The 21,749-nt window shown below is 40.7% G+C and overlaps 1 protein-coding gene across 1 annotated transcript in view; it reads right to left on the bottom strand.

Moving 5' to 3' along the window:
- EEFSEC (eukaryotic elongation factor, selenocysteine-tRNA specific) overlaps window positions 1–21,749 on the bottom strand; it is a 123,327-nt gene that overhangs the window by 33,601 nt on the left and 67,977 nt on the right. The window contains exon 6 of the mRNA XM_058031843.1: window positions 9,784–9,940. Within this exon, the coding sequence (XP_057887826.1) occupies window positions 9,784–9,940 (157 nt within the window). The remainder of the gene's footprint in view (window positions 1–9,783; window positions 9,941–21,749) is intronic.

The following is a 21,749-nucleotide window of genomic DNA, read 5'->3' as shown; positions in this document are numbered from 1 at the left end:
AAGGATCACTTTTAAAAGTACCATATTTGGGCAGTTTGGTCATGTACCTGAATTCCACATATTTAGCTGCAGTGATATCAGCTGAGCCCTCAGCAAGAAAAAGGGCCCTTCCTTCCCAAAAGGACAATGCTTAACTGAGCAGCAGTAAACCAACACACATTTTTATGATGTCTTGTAACTCTTCAGAAGAAACTGTATTTTGTTCCTTCTGTACATTTTTCCAAGGCAGTCACTGAAGCATCCCAAACTTGCAAAGGGCAAGTATATGAGAACTAAGTATAAATATATATATATATATATATTCCCATTTGTTCTAGGAGAGACCAGATATTACCAAATTATTATTTTTTGATGCTGTAAGGTTGCTCAGCCAAACTGTATAAACACATAATAAAACTCACTGTTGGTTATATTCTTTTTTAAGAAAAAAAAAGTTTTCACATTTGAAATTACTGAATTTGCAAAATGAAACACCTAAAAAGGACAACAACAAAAAACAGATAGAAAGTAGCACATGCATCCTGCTCTTGTTTGCAAGATGTGTGGTACATTAAACTTCTGTACTATTTCATGAAAGCAAGAGCAATCATGTTGTTCCATGCCATGTTCTAATCCAAACTGTTTGCAACTTCAGCAGCATAAACCCAGTGAAGTCAAAATTACATGAAGAATTTGGTCTGTAAGAAACAGGACAACTGGGTTGTAGTGACTGTGCAAGGCATCTCCACTTAAAAATTAAAAATATCCAAAATAAAAATGCAGCAGAAATTTTAAAACATAAATATGGTGCTATTCTGAAATTGTGTGTTTATGGAACCATCACATATGCAAACAGGGTAGGATGGCTTTTATAAGGGAAATAAACTTGCTCAGTTTCTCATTTTGAATATTTAATTTTGCCTCCCACCCACATGTTGGATTTCTTCCTCCTTTTTTCTTCAAAAAGGTAACCTCCAGTAAAGGACCTCATTGAACAAAGGATTTCTAAGCAGGTGAAGCAAGACTCACCATAACAGCAGCAAGGAGTCAAGAGGTGTTAGAGAATTTGGAAATTAAGAGTGATGTGGTGGCAAATACAACCCAGAACAAACACAGGCAGACGGAGCAATAAATTGACAATTTATTCCTGTTTGGCCACATCCCCTGCAGACATGCCCTGCCAGGGAGCTGCACTGGGCAATGGCCTCCAAGAGCTTACAGCTGCTGTTATAATTATTCAAAATTCAGCAAAGTAACAGCCCTAAATGTGCAAGATGCTTATTTTCTCCCAGGGAATGCAACTTTCCACAATAACTACATTCCCCCAAAATAACAAAGCCTGGATTAACTGGAAAGACTTACGACCACAAGAGACTCTACACAGAAGTAAGGTTATTATACACAGCAGCATTTCCAGCTCTCAGTTTTACCACAAATCTCAAGATAAGTGCACCTCTTTTGAAATTCCAGATCCTAAAAACATGCAACTGAGCGCAAATCTCAGTTTGTTTAATTTATGTATCTAGCTCTTGTGGCTTAGGAGAATCTTATATATGACCTGAGTTTATCTAAGAAAAGAAACAATCTTTACAGATTTTTTTCTTCTTTTAATAAAAGGAAAATCATTCTTTGGGGGCTTACTTTCATGAGTACTTTGGACAGCTGACTACCAATGCCACTGCCAATTGAAACAACAACTGCTCAGTTTCAAAAATACTTGTAAAAACCCACAGTCGTCTCCCAAGCTCTTCCCACACTATCAGATCCTGATTTTATCCTCAAATTAAGATAAATAAATTCTATTATAGCATCTTTCTATTTTGCAACAGGGATTTGAAACTTAACTTCAGAATAACCAGTGGAGCAGTTGCTGTTCTTGGAGGCAAAAAAGGAAACTTAATTAGAAAGCACTTGGAGCAGACTATTTTGGCAGCTCAGTTCCCAGTGGCCTCCATCTGCAGAGGGCAATCTCAGGCACAGAACTAGACTGGATTTTCCCTTCAGCTCTTCCTTCCAAGAGCTCACAATATTGCAGCACTAGAACATCCACAGGTCAGAAAAAATCACCTCTACCTTGCACATCCCTACAGAAGCCTGAAAATGCTGGTAAAAATATCTGAGGGCAAACCAAGCTGTCACTGGCATCCAGCTTCAGGGACCAAGAAGGATGGGCAGGGGATGCAGAAGCAGATGAATAAAGAACAGAAGCAAAGAGGAGAGAGGTGAGAGCATTAGCAAAAACTTAGTCATAATGAAGAGAGGCTCAATGGAGATGGAAAGCAAGTATTAAGAAAAGAAAATGTATGCAAGTGGGGTTTCTTTTGGTCGTGGGTTGTGTATTTTTTTTCTTCCCCAAGTGGTAGAATCTGTAGAAGTTGTTACCCTATGGTCAAACAAATCCCATCTCTTGGAATTCTTTTTAAATTTTCTTATTAGGTTTTTTTTTTCCCATAAATAGCACAAATAATTGATTTCATATTTACAGCAGGACTCCAGTAAAATGCAAAAAATAAAGGAGTTGATTATTCACCGTGGAGAAAAAAAAATCCCCCAGTACAGGACAAGTCAGTTACAAAGCATCACCAAAACCAGCAAAGTTCCTTGTTGTGTCAGTGTGGGGAATGCAATCACCTAATTATACCTGCTATCATAATGCATCTCACAATGCAGAGATAATTAAGATTTTTTTTAATATCTAAATGCTTAACTTCACCACCTTGTCTTTTCAAGGTAGTTGTCTCTACAGATTGAGGCAGCACCTACATCCTTACTGCTTTCCATATACAAAGAGCTCAGAAAAACAGAATACAGAAGAATAACAGAAACAAACTGAATATGAACCCAGGAGGCAGCAAAGCCCAGAATGAAAGCTCAGTTTGCTTTGGGGCTGAGCTCACACTTGTGCAAGTGTGAGGTGCTTTGCTACTCAGGGAAGCAGAAAGGGCTCAGAACACACTGCTCTTAAGTGCCACAACAGGCTGGTCAGAGAGCAAGAGAATGCTTCCTGAAGGCCACCAATAGCCCTGCCCTCGAGGGAGTGTGGTGGGCACTGGTGAGATGTGGGCTTCAGGAAATAAACACTGCAGTCACATCCTGTGGTGCAAAACCACCAATGTTCCTTCTGTTGCACTAATGGCACTTCCATTGAGCTCCTCTTGCACAAGAACAGAAAGGGTGAGTGGCAGTAAAATAAAAGGCTCCTTCTCACTCTTTTCAATGACACAGAGGCTCACTGTGTAGCCCATTCTGTACCCAACACAAGGGATTACACAGGAGCTGGACTCCTTTCTTGCAGACACACTCAAATGCTGCTACATCACCTGATGCCTGATAATTCCATAGTCCATGTCTGCTTGATGCCAGAAAAACAACCTGCTGGACAGATACTCTAGTGGAAACTTCAAATCCAAAGAGTCCTATCGTGCCCTGGGAGCAGCATCTGCTCCAGTGTGCAATGACCTGCTGCCTGTGGAACCAACCTCACCATCAACACATTCCCCCTCCAGAGCTCTCAGTGCAGAGATTCCATCCTGCAGCTCTGTCATTGCAGACAAGACCAGGATCTCCCAATCCTATCATGAATGAGGCAGACAGGCAGTTAGTAAGTTGTTATTTCCTTGACTTCTGTTTTCATTCAGCAGGAATGTACACAAATTTTGACTTTGATTCCACAAGAACTCTCTAAGGTCGATAAATCTGGTTATTCAGCTTCAAAGGTCAATATGGGCTCACATGATGTCACCACTCAAAAGTAGGCTTGATTCCTTCAGGCCAACCTTTTTGTGCAAATGCAGTACAAATTCCCTGTTCCTATGTGGTCACCAGGACTTGCACATCACTACAGTTTAATCTGCTCAAGAGGGGATCATACAGGGAGTGATGCCTCTCTGGCAACAATCCTCTCCCAGCCTCTGTCCATGCTGCACCAGCCAACTCTCACAAAAAGGAGAGAAGGAGATTTATGCCTGAAGTACCCCTTAAGGATTTTAGGTTTTGTTTGGTTTAGAGGGTAGGGGAAAAGAGACTGTGAAAGAACAAGCAGAGCTAATCTCCAGCTTTTAAATAAAACACAGCTACACAGATTTCTTTGCCCTTGGGCTTTTGTTTTTCCTCTTGACTGAAATCCTGCTCAGCCTCACCTGATACTGAAAGGGATGGCAACCCACCAGACCCTTGCAGCCAACAATTTTTTATTTTCCGTTATTAAAGCAGAAGCCAGGCTGGGAAAACAGGGACATTAAATGTGCCTAAATTCCATTTGGCCTAAGAGAAGATTATCCTATTCTAATGCAACACAAGCAAAGAATTCCAAATGTCAAGATCTCCCACAAAAAAGGTATGCTGCTCAGTGACAGGATGTTTAATTATTCTCAGTGCAATGAAAAGGTTTAGGCTGCCCCATTCCTACTGATGTCAGTAAGGAGTGTCCTCCAAATGACAGAGCTGGGAATATGACATTAACTACAGTCAACCATTTAAAGCTTGTCTCCTACAATTGTTAAGAAAAACCCAAACCCCTGAAAGTAATATTCCACAAATGCCAGCCACCTTGGAGTGTTGAGACCTACCTGAACAAAGTGACATGTGCCTTGAATAGTAATGAAAAAAAATCAAATATCAAAAAAGAATACAATTAAGATAACTCTTAAGGAGGAGGGTACAGAAGACAATGTGATACACAACTTATTTTGCTGTTGTGTTTTTCAATCTTCACTTAAGTTTAACTGCCCTCATGCTATTTAACCTCCAGTCAACTTCCTGGTTTAAGTGGAATCCTTAAAAATACAGAAAAGAAATTGAATTGCACTTTTAAACTGTCAGTTTTTAACTGGAATTGAAATCATGCAGAGTGGTGCTGTTCATGTACAGCTCTTACATTATAGCTCTCCCACTATGTCATTAAGTACTTTGCAAACCAGTGGGGAATCTCATCCAATTGAAAAAGCAGCAAAATATAAAAACACCACAGATGCACCAAATCCATAATATGCTAAGGGGGAAACATATTCTGTATTTCCACCCTTAATTTCATATGTAAGAATACAAGGAATTGTCAAGAATAAGACACCTTGCTGAATTCTGACCACTGTATGTCCTGTTATGAACACTGCAGGAACCCAGAGGTGAGGGAGAAGAACTGTGCTGTCACTTCAGAACAGACCTTTATGGCACACTCAACCCCTCTTACCCTGACAAGCAGTGGAAACAGTGAAATGGACTTGTTCTCTCAACTGCAAGGCAAAAAGTTACTGGCAACAAAAGGCAAAGTCATAAACCAGTTTGTTTTCAACTGTTTTAAGAAACCCAAAACTCCTGTTATCCTGTATGGCTAAAAAGAACAGAGAAGCCACAAAGCTTGTACTCCAATATTCCCATTTTTATCTCTTCTTATGAAAAGTGTCTTTTATTACATTTAAATTTGCTCAATTCAGAAACGCGTTCAGCTCTTAGGAGTGTTAGATATGCACTGCTTCTTTCACATTAAGAAATAAGGTGACTCTTTAAGTCACGTACAGCAATTTTTAGTCAAAAAGAGGAGAATGGTAGACACCTTGCAGTGCCTCAGAAAGGATGAACACTTCACTAGAAATTAGACAAAGACAGAAAGGAAAGCGAACCATGCCTGAGATATCACACATGCTCCAATTAGATTTTAAAAGTTGCTGCATTTTACAATAATCAAGCACATGACAAATGCAATGAGCCAAAACCAAAGAAATGGGCATGTCTAAAGTCAATCTTTTAGAAGATATCAAGACACAGAGCAACAGCTCATGATTTTGCAAACCAAGCACAGTTTTAGAGGGTCAGTTCTTGGGTGAGAGACAGTTAAACAAAATCCACAATTAGCACTAGGTTATTCAAATGATTTGCTGAACTTTCCTCTCAATGTCTTATCAACCAGCACAACATTCCTTGGTGCAAGGTATGTTGAAATAAGCATTTTCCAAAGACTGCCATTGTTAGCTTTTATCTTCTTTAGAACAAGACACTCAAGCATACAGTCCTTGCCTCCCCAAACTTGTTCTTGAACAATATTTCTCACTCACTTGCCCTGTACAGTGTTCCATTTACAACTAAAACAGCGGCCACACATCACCCACCTCAGCAAGCAGAGTTCCATCAGTAGCTGGCTCCCTCATCCACACAAAACAGATCTTTAAAAGCAGTGTAGTTTAAATTGCCTTTCAAACCCCGTTTGCTTTTTAAGCAGCTTGTTAAACTACACAAAACTCTCTTGTGAGTTTAGAGATTATGTTCCCCTTTTTATGCATTGGATCATGCAACCAGTCTGGAAAGGAAGCGTCATCCTGTCAATTAACAGGCCTTGAAACTTTGCCTTCAGTTAAAGCACAAACAGCTCCACAACTGAGCCCTACAGAACAGCAGATCTGCCAGCAAATACTTTTTTTTTCCTTTTAGATGCTGTTGCAAACATTCTAGAAAGGTTATGCCTTGTCATTCAAGCAGTAAAAGTATGCCTGGACAAAAAATCAGAAGTGAGCTGAAAAATAAACTGTACTTCCACCCACCACCCTACTGCCTGCCTGTTTTACCCTGCACTAGCAAACATCCAGGCAAACTACACAAAAATATTGTCAAACTGGAATACATCTTCATCTGCAAAGATGATCTGGCAGCGCAAGAAATCTCTGCTAAATAACATCTTTCAATAGTCAAGTTACACTTTATTTCATGTTATTAAGCTTTGCTTCCACCTCCTTGGACCACCCTAAGGGATTCTTCTCCATTATGTTCTTCAAAATACTTGTGGATAATAATATCTCCCACTTAGACATCGTTTAGCCAAGTTTCATGCATTTCTTTTCATCTTCTTTCCCTCATAAATCAATCCCTTCAGCCTCTCCAGCATTCTTGCTGCTCTTCCCTGAACTTTTTCCAAAGTACTGACATCTTTCAGCAACTGAGGAACTTCCAATTGCATGCTGTACTCTAGATGTGCTTTTTGTACTCTAAAGAGAGATAATTATGTCTTTTCAAGAAATATTAATGCTCTAAGCCTGGAATAAATCTAAATCAGGAATTTCATTACTTTGGGGTTTTTTTTCCCAGAATGGACAATAGTTATCCTTGTTTCACAAAGCAGAAGAGCAGAGAGAAGTATCTGACTTATTGCTGCACACAAGCAGTGCCAGAGTAAGAAACAGATCCACATTCTGCCATTCCCAGCTGAGTTCTGCCAAGTTTCAGCCCACAGATGACACAAGACAAAGTTCCCAGGATGATCCATAGCAAACACAAGCCATTTCCCAAGAGAGCATGGAAGAACATTTGGGGAGCCCAACACTCGCCCATGTGAGAGGTGTTTGCACCAGTGGGACCATGCAGCACCCTAAGATGTGCCATGGTCTATTATCACCTTTAGTAGCCAGAACACAAATCTCTGATGGATCTCTTTGAATTTTACTGCCATGGAGAGGTTTGTTTCTAGAACCAGGTCAACTAGCTGAACAAACTCAATTCTAGGGTTGAGTGGTTTTAAATATGAGAGGACTGATGACTGCCAGGCTGAGGCAGTACAAGGCAGTTTTCAACCTGGACATTTCCTTTTCTTCCCTCCCACACCTTGATGCATTTCTGAAGGAATCACAGAAAAATAACTTTAGAAAAATTTAAAAAAAGATCTACCCCAAAGAATATGAAAGAGACTGCATGAGAGGAGACAAGGATGAAAGATGAGGTGGGGGTGAGGGAGAGAGAAGTCTGACCAGTTAAGTTAAAAAAAAAAACAAACAACCAACTCACAAACAGGGTGCAGACAAAGCAACACTGATCTAACAAAGGAATGTGAACTGCAGTTGACTCAAGCAGTATCACAGCAATGGCCCTCCCCCTACACACAAATCTCTGGAACTCCTAAAGAGACATGTTTTTAGGCTGTTTCAAATTCTGTGCCTCTTTTCCTTGATACCCTCAACCTGACTTAACTTACTGCCTTTTCTTTCCAGACAACAAGAGCACCCAAGTTTGACCCAGACTAAAGCAAAGCAAACTAAGTTGTATTATTCTGCCTACTTTAGAGAGGTATTAAATTCTAGCATTCTGCCACATATTCTTCTCATTGAAAGAATAAACCATAAAGGGTCCTCTGTTTCAAGGTCTGCTGTTGAACATCTGATGAGTGTAACCAAGATTAGATAATGAACACCTTGGTGAAAGGTATCACTTCTTCCCACTAGCTTAATGGACAGAGCAAAATGCCATTATCTAAATCTATATATAATTTTCTTAATGTAACTGCTGGTTCACAATTACAGTTCCTGCTTAAATCCACAAGGGTGCCAGAGACTCCTTATAAGGCTTCTCTCTGTCCCAGGAAGAACCATTTCCTCCATACAAATAAGTAGAAATGACAATGTAAATGCCCTCCTCCTGTTCTTTTTGTTCATCAGATCTTTCCCTCTGAGAGAGAAAAGTTACCAAGAACATTACAGAACTGCATTTTTAAGCAAGACACCATCTTGATTTTCAGCTTTTTAGCTCTAAGGTAATCTATGCATCATTTCATCACCTACCTAAAGGCACCTCAGTGAATCCCTACAATCGTTTCTATACCAGAAAACTGAAAGTAAACACAAATCTGCTGCAAACTTTTTCTTTACATGTGAAGCGTGCTTGCTAATTAGGCTCTCAGACCTATTTGCAAAATCTAGCATTTGATTATAAAACTAGAAGTACAGCTAGGATAGAACACATGAGATATTTTATATAGTCACAAATTCTTATTCTGTGACAGGAAGAAGAAAAGAAACTTGCAGAGGGTCAAAATTAGAGCAGTTGCATCCCACTCTAAATTAAAAGGAAAGATAGTCCATCTTCTGCAAGGAATCAGGAAACTTCACCCTTCTCTGAAGATCAATGGCTATGTTGAGTGTTTGCTGCCATAGAATATTGTAATTTTTTTTCTCCACTTGTTCAACAGAAGCTATCTTGCTCATCTCCCTAAGAGGGTGGGGGATTAACTAGTGACAAATGGGCTGAAGACAAAACAGAAATACAAAAGTACTGCCTGGTATCCTTACAAATCTTATCCTGCAATCTGAGTTAAATGCAACACCTATTACTGCCTTTTGAAAAGGCTCAGAACTACTCTCCTGCCTTAAAAGAAGGAGAAAAAAAAACCCCAATAAATGACACTTATAAACTCTAGCACCCATAATTTCCTATGCTCTAACCTAAGGAGGCATAAATCATTCCTGTAATTCACCAACGATGAAAAATACAGTCACATATAATATTATAAAACCAGGAGACACGAGCAACAAAAAAACTCTCAAGACGTCCAAAACCCCATTTATCAAGCAGGTTTTGCTTGAAGGCAAGTTAGGTAATAACATGCAGAACAGAGCCAATTTAAGGAACTTGCATCCAATATACTATATTTAATAAGCAGCCACAGGTAAAAATGATTGCAGGTTTGCTTTCTTTTATTTGTTCTGAAGGGCTCTGGTGCAAATCATACATACATTAAGAGAGGAGAGATTACCACAAACCTCTCTGGGCATAGCATGATTTCTGTGTTAGTGCCACTTAGCAAGAAGGCATTTTGAGACCTGAGTTTGTTGACACAGGGGAGGTGGCTTCAGGCCATTCAGTCTCACACTGTAAGTCACAGCCACCATCATGTAATTGGAAGAGGTACAGGCCCCACCAGATCACTGCTCCAACTGGGTGTGAGCTCATTCAAAACTTCAGGAGATCACTGGTAGCACTTCACCTTGCAATATGGAAAGTTCCTCCACACTGGACATAGATTGTTATTAGTTAACTGCTAACACCTACCTGGAATTCGGATTTTGAATTTACCACTTTGTCCAAAACCACCATCTATTATTCCATCTTCTCCTGTAGACAGTTTCACCTTCAGACCCACAAAAATCTGGATATTTGTTTCCTTTTTAAACAATGAACGACCAATCACACTGTAATCATCCATCACCTGCAAACAAAAATAAGGATTCATAAATCCACAAGCTAAAGTGACAAGAAATCGTCCATGTTATGTGCCAAGTTTGGCAACTTCTACCACTCCACCTTTCACAAACCATTTCCCCCACATGAGCAAAACTCTGTGTGAGTCATCTAAAGTGCTGAGTTTAAGGCAATTTGTGTCTAAAACCATAGAAGATTTTATGAGCTAACACATTGCTGCTTCTACCTCCCTTATCAAACTATAAGAAAAATAAAACCTACATCAGAACATGGTGTAAAAATTAGTTAATTAAAATATTTTTTCTGCTTTGAAACCTTTCCATAAAAGTCACTGAAGTACCTATGCTGACAAAAAGTTTATTCCATTATTTATTCTACAGCTAAGCACATTATCACCTACATAAACATTCTTTCTCTTAGCTCCAGACCTGCACTCCAACAGCTACACTTCCAAAGAAATGACACAGCTTCTAAACAGAGCCTTTTAAATACTCACCTTTACATACATATTGATTTGTTAAACCAAAAGCCTTATGACCACTGTATCCAATTTTAATTTCAAGGTTTGTAACCCAGTGGGAAGAACCATTCCAAGTTGAATTGTTAATTAAGCTATCAGGAACAAGAGGCAGTGAGGTTGGTGGGTAAGGCAAGATAAACAACCCTCCCTCAGGCATTACAAAGTATAAGGTGCAGTCAAGTGAGCCTAATCCTGCAGGTGTGAATATCCTTGTACACCCACTGCCTGCAGTTACTCTACCTTGTAGATGCAGAAAGAACATTTATTTATCAGAATAAATATGGGGATATTACTTCAATCTTTCCAAGATTATTTTATGTGGTAAAAGTTGCAGCTCTTCTTCACATCTCAGGAATCATTTTTAGCTATACCTAAGGGTTGCAAAGACCAAAGTGACTTAGAACAGTAAAGAATTGCAATCAGTTCTGAACACTCCCCTTAATTCAGTTTAATTGAACTCAAAATATTGATGACTCAAAATATTGCTGGTTTATTAAGCAGCTGTCCTTCCCTGAAGCCTCCTCCATAAACTATAATGCGTATAAGGACTCAAATTCCTAGAATTGTTATTATTTTGTTACATATATATGCCTCCATTTTAATGCCAGTCTCAGTATGGTAGTAAACCTAGCATCAGAAATTTCATTTTTGTTTTATTTTAAACAGAACTTACTTGGTCAGCTATAAACAGTCCTGAAAGGACTGTGCAGTATTAGAGAGCACTGGCAGGACTTTTCCCCGTCCCAGACCAGGTGCAGGATGAGGAATATCCACAGCCCTTCTTGCTTCTGTCACGTGGAGATGACAGCAGGACAGGCAGCTCTGCTCTGGGCTGGGTGCAGCAGGAACACTCAGATGCTTCAACAGCACTCACTGCCCAAACTCCTCATCTTTCCCCAAAAGGACACATTTTTGGCTTTTTGTTGTGTCTGTCCTCTCCCATTGCTTCAAAACAGCTTGTGAACCATTGATGGCAGTATCACTGCTCAGCAACATTCTGGCTTAAATGCAAAACCGAATAATGTCTTTTCCTAGAGCCCCTGATAATAGTTGGAGGTCGAGAGGGGAGATAAGCTTTCAGGCACACTTGCCTTTCTTTGCCTAGCCTAGAAGAAAAAGAAGCTGTTAATTCCAACCTGAGGAAGAACTTACATTCTCAAAAGCTAATTTTTTTTCCCTGTTACAGTGGCTGGAGAAATTAAAATGTTACTTCATCCTATAAATCTTTTATTCCTAAAACAAGAATTTCAAAACTGTTCATCCCACTTGTCCACTGCTGGCTAGTGTTTCTTTCCCCTGTGTTTGAAATACAGATGGTACAATAAGCTCCAGGGAGGATCTCTAATATATCTATTATTTTTGCAGTTATCCCTCAAATGGCACAGGAAGCCAAGTTAAAAGGCCAACATCTTTCTAAACATCTTTTATTTTTGCAAGAACACTTCAAAGTTATCTTTAACTTAATTAAAAATGGAATTATGGGATGAGCAATCATACTAGGCTAGCATGGCTCAGTTTAGAGCCTCACCAGCAAGGCTGTCAGAAACAACTCCAGTGACTTCTGTGAGCAAGTGTTACAGGCATCAAGTGCCTTAGAGTAAACCAGCAATGATAACCTTTAAAAAAAACCTTTAAAAAATAGAGTATTAGAACATTTAAAGAATTGAGTATTAGAACAGAAACTCCATCAGCATTCAGTTATGCCACACTCACTTAAAACCTTTGAATTAAAAAACCCTTATCTTTTATAAAGAAAGGTGCTTTTTAGGGCCTTGCTCTTGTACATTCAGTTTAGGAGAGTAACCAAGGACTCCAGCTGCACTGTTCTTTTCACTCCAATGGTCACAGAATCACTGGGTTGGAAGAGACCTCTAAGACTGAGTCCAATCGAGCCCTAACACCTCAACTAAACCATGGCACCAAGTGCCACATCCAGTCCTTTTTTAAACACATCCAGGGATGGTGACTCCACCACCTCCCTGGGCAGACCATTCCAGTACTTTACCACCCTTTTTGTAAAAATTTTTTCCTAATATCCAGCCTATATTTCCCTTGGTGCAGCTTAAGAAAGCTGTGTTCTCTCATTCTGTCAGCTGCTGCCTGGAGAAAGAGATCAACCCCCACCTGACTACAGCCCCCTTTCAGGGAGTTGTACAGAGTGATAAGGTCACATCTGAGTCTCCTTTTGTCCAGGCTGAACACCCCCAGCTCCCTCAGTGGTTCCTCACAGGGTTTGTGCTCCCAGCTCCTCTCCAGCCTCGCTGCCTCCTCTGGACGCGCTCCAGCATCCCAAGGTCCTTCCCAATCTGAGGGGCCAGAACAAGGTGCAGCCTCACCAGTGCCCAGTACAGGGGCAGAACGACCTCCCTGCTCCTGCTGGTCACACTGTTCCTGGCACAGGCCAGGATGGCCTTCTTGGCCAGCAGGGCACATGCTGGCTCATGGTCACTCGGCTGTTGATCAGTACCCCCAGGTTCTTTTCTGCCTGGGCACTGTCCAGCCACACCACCCCCAGCCTGTAACACTGCAGGGGGTTATTGTGGGCAAAATGCAGGACTCAGCACTTGGATTTATTAAACTTCGTCTTATTGGACTCTGCCCATCCATCCAACCATTCCAGGTCTCATTGCAGAGCCCTCCTACCTTCCAAGAGATGGACACATGCTCCCAGCCTAGTGTCATCTGCAAATTTACCAATGAAAGACTCAGTCCCCTCATCCATGTCATCAATGAAAACATTAAACAGAACTGGCCCCAGCACAGATCCCTGAGGGGCTGTGGTCCCTGTGGTCCCTGGCTGCCAGCTGGATGCAGCATCGTTCACCACCACTCTCTAGGCTCGGCCATCCAGCCAGTTATTAACCCAACTTGTTTAAAAAAACCCCTTCCTTTAACCAATGAATACATTCTGTAAGTATCACCACGATTCCTTGGGCATCTCTACAGGCCATTAGAAACAAAACCACTTTAGTGGTGCTGAGATAATAAGTGATCAGTGACTTGCCTGACTGGCTGTTTGGAATAAAACCTCTATGACCCAAAGTATCTGTCTCACACACTAAATACTACACACTCCATCCTGTGCCATCCTTGCCCTCCTGTGAGCCTATCACCAATTTATCCCTGACAAAGACAAAATAACTAGAGAGTGCCTGTCCTAACAGGAACTAAGATAACTGGATCAGTCTTTGCATTAAAATAAATGAGTGTAGCAGAGAATTGCTATGAAGGAAAGCTCATTTTCTCAACTTTAAGATTGCATTAGAAAATAATAAAAGAAAAAGAAAAATTATATTTTTGGTTTAGCTTTGCTTTGTAAAAAGGGAAAGAAACGCATGTTGTTCTCTCTAACTGAAACTCAACACTTCCAATTACTTTACCAGCAATTTACCTCCAATCGCGGGATTTTAAGTTAATCCCCTTTGAGTTCTCAGAACATCTACAATGGCAATCACTTTGCCTATTAGCTGAACAGCCTTTCGGGAGAGCTTTCTGCTTTTCTCTCAAACACTCTTTCTTTTGGTATAAAATATTATGAACTTACAAAGCCAAATGCCACAAAGACAGTAAGGGATCCACAGTCTGCTCTGAAGCAGCAGCAAGGGGCCTAGCAATGAGGGCAGACTAATTTTATTAACTTCAGGGAAACTTCAAAAAGCTTTAGGGCTTTAATGCCAGACAGAGACGACCCCAAAAGTCAGTTTAAGTGCTGCATAAACAAAGGATTAGGGCAAGAAAAAGCTGAAGGCTCCTTGCATTTCTTGTTTATATTGTCATATGACCTAGTAGGAGTGGGAGAGGGCTGCCTCTCTGACTTTAATCCCCCATGGTGTACAGTGGCGTTTCAGTTCACTGACCTACATTACGATAATATTTTTTTAAATTTATGGGCAGAGGTGCAGTATCAAACTCACTTAAGGACATTTAAAAAAGAAAAGGGGCAGGACGGGAAAAATACCCAGAAGAGAAATTTTCTGGCTGGTATAGCCTCCCCCTCTCACTTAGGTTAGATCAGCAGCTTAGAAAAGGATTTCAAGTTCAAAGGGAATGTCTCTGTTACTCTTGTTTTATGGCTTAGACCAGAGGACACAATAGCACTGAGTTTATGAAATATCCCTTCCCACTTGGCTTTTGTGTTTGCACAAAAAAAAGTAAACAGTGCTTTATAACTGTAGGTGAAGTATGTGCATCTCTGGCACATAACCCTTGTGCTGAAAGCAAGAAGTTAGCATAAAAAAATAACCAACTTGCACTCCTCATCTCTTCAGTACTTACCCTGCCTTAGACTGTTTGCAGAACCACAGTTCATGTTATGTGTTGGAATTCAGTACAAACCATAGTATTAATTCCAAGGGAAAAAAACTCCAGGATGTCCCTTTGAGCAGGACAGCAAGTTCCACTGTCCAGCCTGTTAAACAACCCTCCTTTTTAGGATAATTCAAAAATGACTGTCACCTGAACACCCTCTTAAACAATCCATCACACATATTTTGAGAGCAAATAACTCTCATCTCTTAATGTATTTGTAAGGAAAAAAAAGTGGATCAGAACAGAAACACACAAGGAAACAAAGTGGTGCCAGTATGAGAAAGAAATAAGGAAAGGCTAAGACAAAGTAAAAGCACTGAATATTAAATACTAGAAAAGATACTGAGAGAGAGAAGGAATAACCTTTTCTGATTTAATAAAAAGTTACATAGGTTTAAAAAGAAATTCTTTTAAAGGCCTAAGAATTATTCTGAGCAAACTCATAAAAGGTTAATTGGAACTAAAGCAGAAAAACAGGAGAGGAAAAAGAACAAAAAGAACCTGTGACTAATACTGAAAATACAAAGCATTTTTATTACTTTTTTGTACGTCAGAAAAAGTACACTTGAGACATCTTCATCATGATCAGTGACAGCTCATTTATTTCTAGAAAACAGTTTCAAGCACTTTCTACTTCTATGTCAGAAATGGGAATATTTTTGAGCCTGCAAATTCCTGTTCTCTTTTAAAACAAGGTTTCATGCATTGGGAAAATGATGGTACATGAGGCCTCAAAAAGGGTGAAGGAGAAAGGAACTGAGAGGATTGCAACAATGACCAAGTTTCCAGCTTTTTTGATTCTACAAAAACTTCTAGCTTATAGCTGGTTACTGAGAACTAGCTGAACAACATGGGACAAAGAATTATTTGGTCAGTCACAGCTTTTCCTCAAGACCTTAATTACAGCAGCATAAAGACTTTTCTTTCTGCAATTCCCTCTAGCACTAGAAGCCTTCAGCTTCACATCCCATTACCACTGTTGTAATGGAAGCCATCACATTAACTTCTCCACATATCCATTAACTTGGTTTTCAGATGTTTGTCCCATCTCTCACCAGCCTATGTTTCTTATATCCAAAAAACATTTTCTTTTCTCTCCCTTTCTGAGTAAAGGGACAATTGGGAACATTTAACAAGCCCGTAAAATGCCCTTCTCTTTGCTGAGCATTGTGCCACCAGTAGAGCCTGGTAAAACCTTGCATGGCAGCAAAAAACCAAGAGTGCTGAGTACTGAATGAGCACAATGAGTGAGAGGTGCACAACCAGACTGCTCTAGGTTCTAAAAGCTCTACACCTCCCTAACAGCATCCTCCAGGCACGTACAGGGTTTCAGCAGGGCACTGTTCATTCATTAAGCACCTTCATAGTGCAAGTTTCCTTCATCTCTGTTTAAAGCTTAGCAGGGTTGAATCCCAAAATAAACACTGAATTCCTGACATGGTCTGAATGAAAACATTAGTTTTACCAAGTGAGAAGCAACTGGTTCATGTCATGATTTCATTTTTTATTAATCTATGCTGCATTCCCATTATGTGGAAAAAGCAACACTAACAGATATGGGAATGTGGAGGCTCAAGATTGTTACTACATCCTACACCATCCATCTCCAGAGCAGCCAGCCCTGGCCTGCTACACAGATTAAAAACCCTGTGATCCTTACTATCCAAGGATAAAACCAAACCACAAGCTGTTCTCTAGGCAAGATGGTATGTACAGGTCTTGACCTGGCTCTGTAAGCATGACACAAAGAGGAATGCCAAGCTGAAGATGTCTCCTCTTCCTGGAGAAGGTTCTGAGCAGCCAGGAGGGTTGCTGGTGGTACTTCCATGGCTTAAAAACACACAGGCAATTTCTTAACTATTTTAAAGTATTTTTAGCTGTGGTGATCTCAGGTCTTTAAATCCTAAACATGCAAAAGGAGACATCAGTGGGACATGGCAAGTTTCATTTGGTACAGTGCACCAAATGCTGGCATATAGCAAGAGGTCAGATATAGCCACACTAAGTTAAATTTCTAAAGGAAACTGCCCACAAATAGCTTGAGGAGGGCAGGGGGGAATGAAGAGCAGAGGCTTACAAAATTCTCACTGGAAGGAGGCAACAATGACAGGACAGGCCTGGAAAGAGCTGCCTGAAGCAACTGATGCTGAGGAAGAAGAGAGAACTGTCTCTGACAGACCTGCATTTTCCTCTCATGACATTGCAATGCCCTGAGTCTGTCCCCTCCCCTGAGCATCTCCAACTCCAGAGTCTGGATCTGCTGCCCAGAGCCACCTCCTCAGCAGGAAACAGCCTCCTTCTGCCCAGAGCCACCTCCTCAGCAGGTAACAGCCTCCTTCTGCCCAAAGCCACCTCCTCCAGCAGGTAACAGCCTCCTTCTGCCCAGAGCCACCTCCTCAGCAGGTAACAGCCTCCTTCTGCCCAGAGCCACCTCCTCAGCAGGTAACAGCCTCCTTCTGCCCAGAGCCACCTCCTCAGCAGGTAACAGCCTCCTTCTGCCATTTGGCTGACAAGGTTTGTGCTACCAAGCCACACAAGCTGTGCTACACTGGATGTTTGCAACTGCAGCCCCAGTGAAGGTGCACAGTACAGGGATGGCCAAGCTTCAGCAATATGGAGGTTTAATTTTACTTCATCTTTCGACTTTAAAAATACCTAGGAAATTAAATAACTTAGGCTTTATAGGAAAGTAAGTTGCAGAATTGGGCACTTAAGAAGTTAAGAAATGCCAGATGTCCATACAATCTTATCCCTGTTGCTCTTTGATATGCTCCATGATATAGTCTTAACATGACCACATCCAAAAAAATTCCAGAGGAACCTTGCCTTATTAAGTGCACAGGGGAGCAGAATTAATGTTGCATAAGCAACTGTAAATCTGGTATTTCCTAACTTTCAAGTTCTTGATTTTGCAACCCAAGCAACATTCTTAATTTATTTTTGTATCCAATAAATAAAACGGTGTATTGGTTGCCTTGCTGACAAACTGATTCCCCCACAGGTGACTGTTACACAACCTCAGAAAAATCAAGACCAGCTGTCCACACACTTGCAAGGCTCAAAAGCATGTCTGCATTTTAAATTTAATAATGTAAATAATAACCATAGGTGTTACTCAAACCTTGCAAAATTCTACTACCCAGTCACATGGAGTAAGCCATTTGTTGCTGGTGAGTGAACTTTTTTTTTCCTATGGGCAAGAAGGCAGATTCTGCAATTTACCTGGTACACTTTTATGACAAATTTATTGTACTGTGTTAATCCATATGCTGAGTTGGGAAATATCACCATCCTTTTCTCAGCACTGTTTAGCAGAAATGGTATTTCTGTTTAATGGGCAGTAAGCCCCCTCTTCTCCCTTCCTCCACTATGCTTCTCAAACTCTTTTACTGAAAAACTAAACAAGACCCAATAAATAAATGCATCTTTTCCATTCCTCTTTAACAGTGCATTTTAACTAGTGAATGTGCTGTGCACTTTTATTCACCTGATTGCCTTCATCTCTGTATTATTACTGTATTTAGCATACCATCAGCAGCCAAGCAGAACCAAACAAACTCATGTTCAGACTTCAAAGCAGGAAAAATAGTAATTGTGGCGTCTGCATGTTTACAGTAGATGATGGAGTGACATCCACCACTTCTCCCAGCTGGAGTCACAGAGGGCTCTGCAGACAGCCCAGGTCGCTGCTTGTACGTGCAGGCAGCACTCCATCAGATTTCAGAGTGGCCTTGTCACTCACAGGGTGCCCCTGTCAGTCGGCAAACCCCACCTCAGTCACCCAGAGAGCACCTGGCTGATGCAGGGTTTTACCTGCTATGCCCCTGGCACTGTCACTGTAGATGCAACATTAGCTCTAGTAAGACAATGAAACATCCTGTACCTAGAAGTAAGTTAGATGGAAGAGTCTAACTATCCAAGGTGGTAAATTTTAATTATCTTCATTCATAGCAGCATCATGCAATCACTCAACAGAAAATTTAAGGGACAGTGTTTCCGTCACGTGTACTTTGAAAACAGTCTAAAGGCACAACTGTGAAACAAATTCTGCTATTATGGATAACTGCAAAGGATTAAGTGGAAAAAGTACCAGTGTTGTTTATAAATGATCCACTACTCAGGAATCTTTCCAGACAGGAATACGCTGGTACTCCTATACTAACCTACTGCCTCCCTGAGCAAAGGTATCCACCACTGAACTGGTCTCATCCCTTAAATGAATCACATCAGATGTTCCTGTTCATTCATGGGCAAGTCCATTTCTCCTCCTTTGCACACTCCTTCAGCAGTGGGGTAAAGTGTGTGGCTGAGCTACAACAACCTGGCATGTGCTCAGTAACTAAAGGTGCTATTTCCACTCAAACATTGCTCATAGTTTTTAAAAACCCACCATTTTCAAAAATGCTGCTTTTGAAAACATCTAGTTCCCCAAGGACAGTCTGGGTCATTCCTGGTCATCTACAAATTTAATACCATTTTCTCACAGTTCCTGTAGTTGCTTACTGGCACTCATCTCCACAACATCCTATCCTTCTTCTGAAAGGCCAGAAGGATCTGTGAAGTGATGGTGACAAAGACCTTCCCTTTGACCACTCAGGTAATCCACTTGCTCTGACAAAGCTCTTCCTTTCCTGCTGGAAGAAGAGGAAAGAACCCAACACTTTTAAAAGATGCTGAAAGATAAGCTTTCTCTCTTCCATTCAGGCTTCAGAAGAGATGCACTGATAAAGATCTTGGTAACTCACCCTGCTTTCACTTCTTGCTCTTGCAACAATGTGTTTCTCCTTGGGGACACTTAGACCACACCAATATGCAAACAATTAGTAACATGCTGTTATTAAGCAACAGGCATCCCTAGAAATGAAGCATTCTGGCTACATGATGGCCTCAGTCCCCAGGAGAATGAGTACAATGAGCAAATTGACTATCCAGCAACCCACAACACCTGTGAACAAAGTGGGATGAACAAAACCAGGACATCATGCACCATGGTTACCACCAAGTAAAGCCCAAAGAGCACGGCAAATCATGAGAAAGATACATTAAAAACTTTGAAATAGAGGGAATTAATTCTTCTAACTGAAAAAGCATCTTTATAAAGGACAAGCCCATTATGATAGGAAAGCATTCTTCTACACTTAAAATGGGAACCCATTCCAGCCAGCACATTTATATTTTTCGCTACACAAGCCTGAAAGTGCAGAAGGTGCAGCTCACACTGCAAGACAGACTTTTCCTCCTCCTTTTGTTTCTGTCACAGAGCTTTGGATTTACGAGTACCCGTGACAATAGGACACTGTGGCAACCATCCTAAGATAAATCCTACTCATGCAAACATTTTCAAAACAGGCAGAATATCTGAGTCATGCAGGAAAGCATAATGCACTCCTACAGTTCACCTTTCAGTTGAAACTCTCTGCACTCAACCTGTACGTTCGTGGAAGCCGAAGAGCAAATAATGTGACAAATATAAAGGATTTATTCCAGGAACTGAGTAAGTGCTTCATGAGTCAGACTGGAATGAACCTGCAAGGCTGCATAGAGGTTAAATTCAAAGAAGGTATTTCAGAGATGATGTTACGATTAATCAAGTCTCTTTGCCCACAGCACTGTGAAGAGCTGAACACTGTCTCTGGAAGCACAAGACCAAGGACAACAGCTGCTGCTTAGCTTTGTCATTTGTCTCCAGCTCCAGAACAGCTGACCTGCTCCACGGCAGCAAGCACTGCCAGCACTGAATGCCAAATCAGAGGGACAAAACCTCCCTCTCACTCATTTGCCCTTTTCCACCAAGATTCCCACATCACACTCCTTAGGGCTGCACTGGAGTTCACAATAGCACTCTCTTTTACCTTTTTATCAGTACAAGCCACTTGTTGCCAGCCTAGCTTTTTCCTATTGAAAGCACATTTGTCAGGCAGCCAAGGGTTTGCAAAAATAAAACATCCAGAGGGCGACAGTCTCTGCCTCCACACAACCACACCCAAAAGATGCTCCAGACATAAACTTCCTCCCACTGAAGCTCTCCCCTCTCTCAAGTCCCCTCTGCAACAGAAAGCTGGACTAACATTTCACACTATTTTTGAAACCATGAGGTTAAGCAAATATGAACCTCTACCACTTAGAACTCTTAGTCCAAATGAAACAGCATATTTAGATTTTCCTTAAAACTTACCATACTTAAAGATAAAAAACCCCTCGTGGTCTAAAGTGAAATAGAGCATTCTCACATTTTCATAACAGCTCAGAAAGATCAAATGGTATAATACCAAATAAAAACCATTACTGCAGTAGAATCATGCAACATTTTCATAACCAACATGCAATCCCAGCACCTCAATTTCATGGACTAAGCTGCACCTCAGACAACACTAACTTCTCATATAGTAATTTGTCACAGAGTGAAAAAAGTATCAGTATCAATATATATTGACAGTAATATATATTCCCCTTTATTCTGCTCCTCCTGCCAAAAAATCAGTTGTGGAGGCTCAAGTGGATAAACAAGGATGCACTGCAGACAGGTAAATACAAAGATTTTGATGAGCAACAGTAGTCAAGTGTGATTCTTTCTCTCACAGAGCTCCACTCAATCTTGGCATTAGAGAAGATACCAAAAGGGAAAAGTGAGCAGTAAAAGTGCAATGACAGGGTAGTTGAATTTTTGTAGAACATTTTCCACCACTTCAGCAGATGAGAAAAAACAGGAAGCTCAGGCATGAAATTTCAGTAAACTGTACTCCTCAAAGACTGTTTGCTAGCCTAAGTATGATTTTCAAAAAAATACTGTGTAGTAAATGCCATAATTTTCCATGGATTTCATTTCTATGTGAAACAGGAAAAATGTCACCCTTTCTTGTAGAAACAAAAAATGTTGGAGAATTAATATTCTTGTTTTATTAAAAAAAAATAAACCTTACAGTGCAGAAGTGTGCCACACACAAGGGGCACACAAGAAAAATACTGTGATGCTGAAACTTAATGAATT

Source organism: Melospiza georgiana, chromosome 11, assembly GCF_028018845.1.
Source record: "Melospiza georgiana isolate bMelGeo1 chromosome 11, bMelGeo1.pri, whole genome shotgun sequence".
Taxonomy (NCBI): domain Eukaryota; kingdom Metazoa; phylum Chordata; class Aves; order Passeriformes; family Passerellidae; genus Melospiza; species Melospiza georgiana.
The sequence above is the reverse complement of the archived record's forward strand: the minus strand, read 5'-3'. Positions and strand labels throughout refer to the sequence as shown.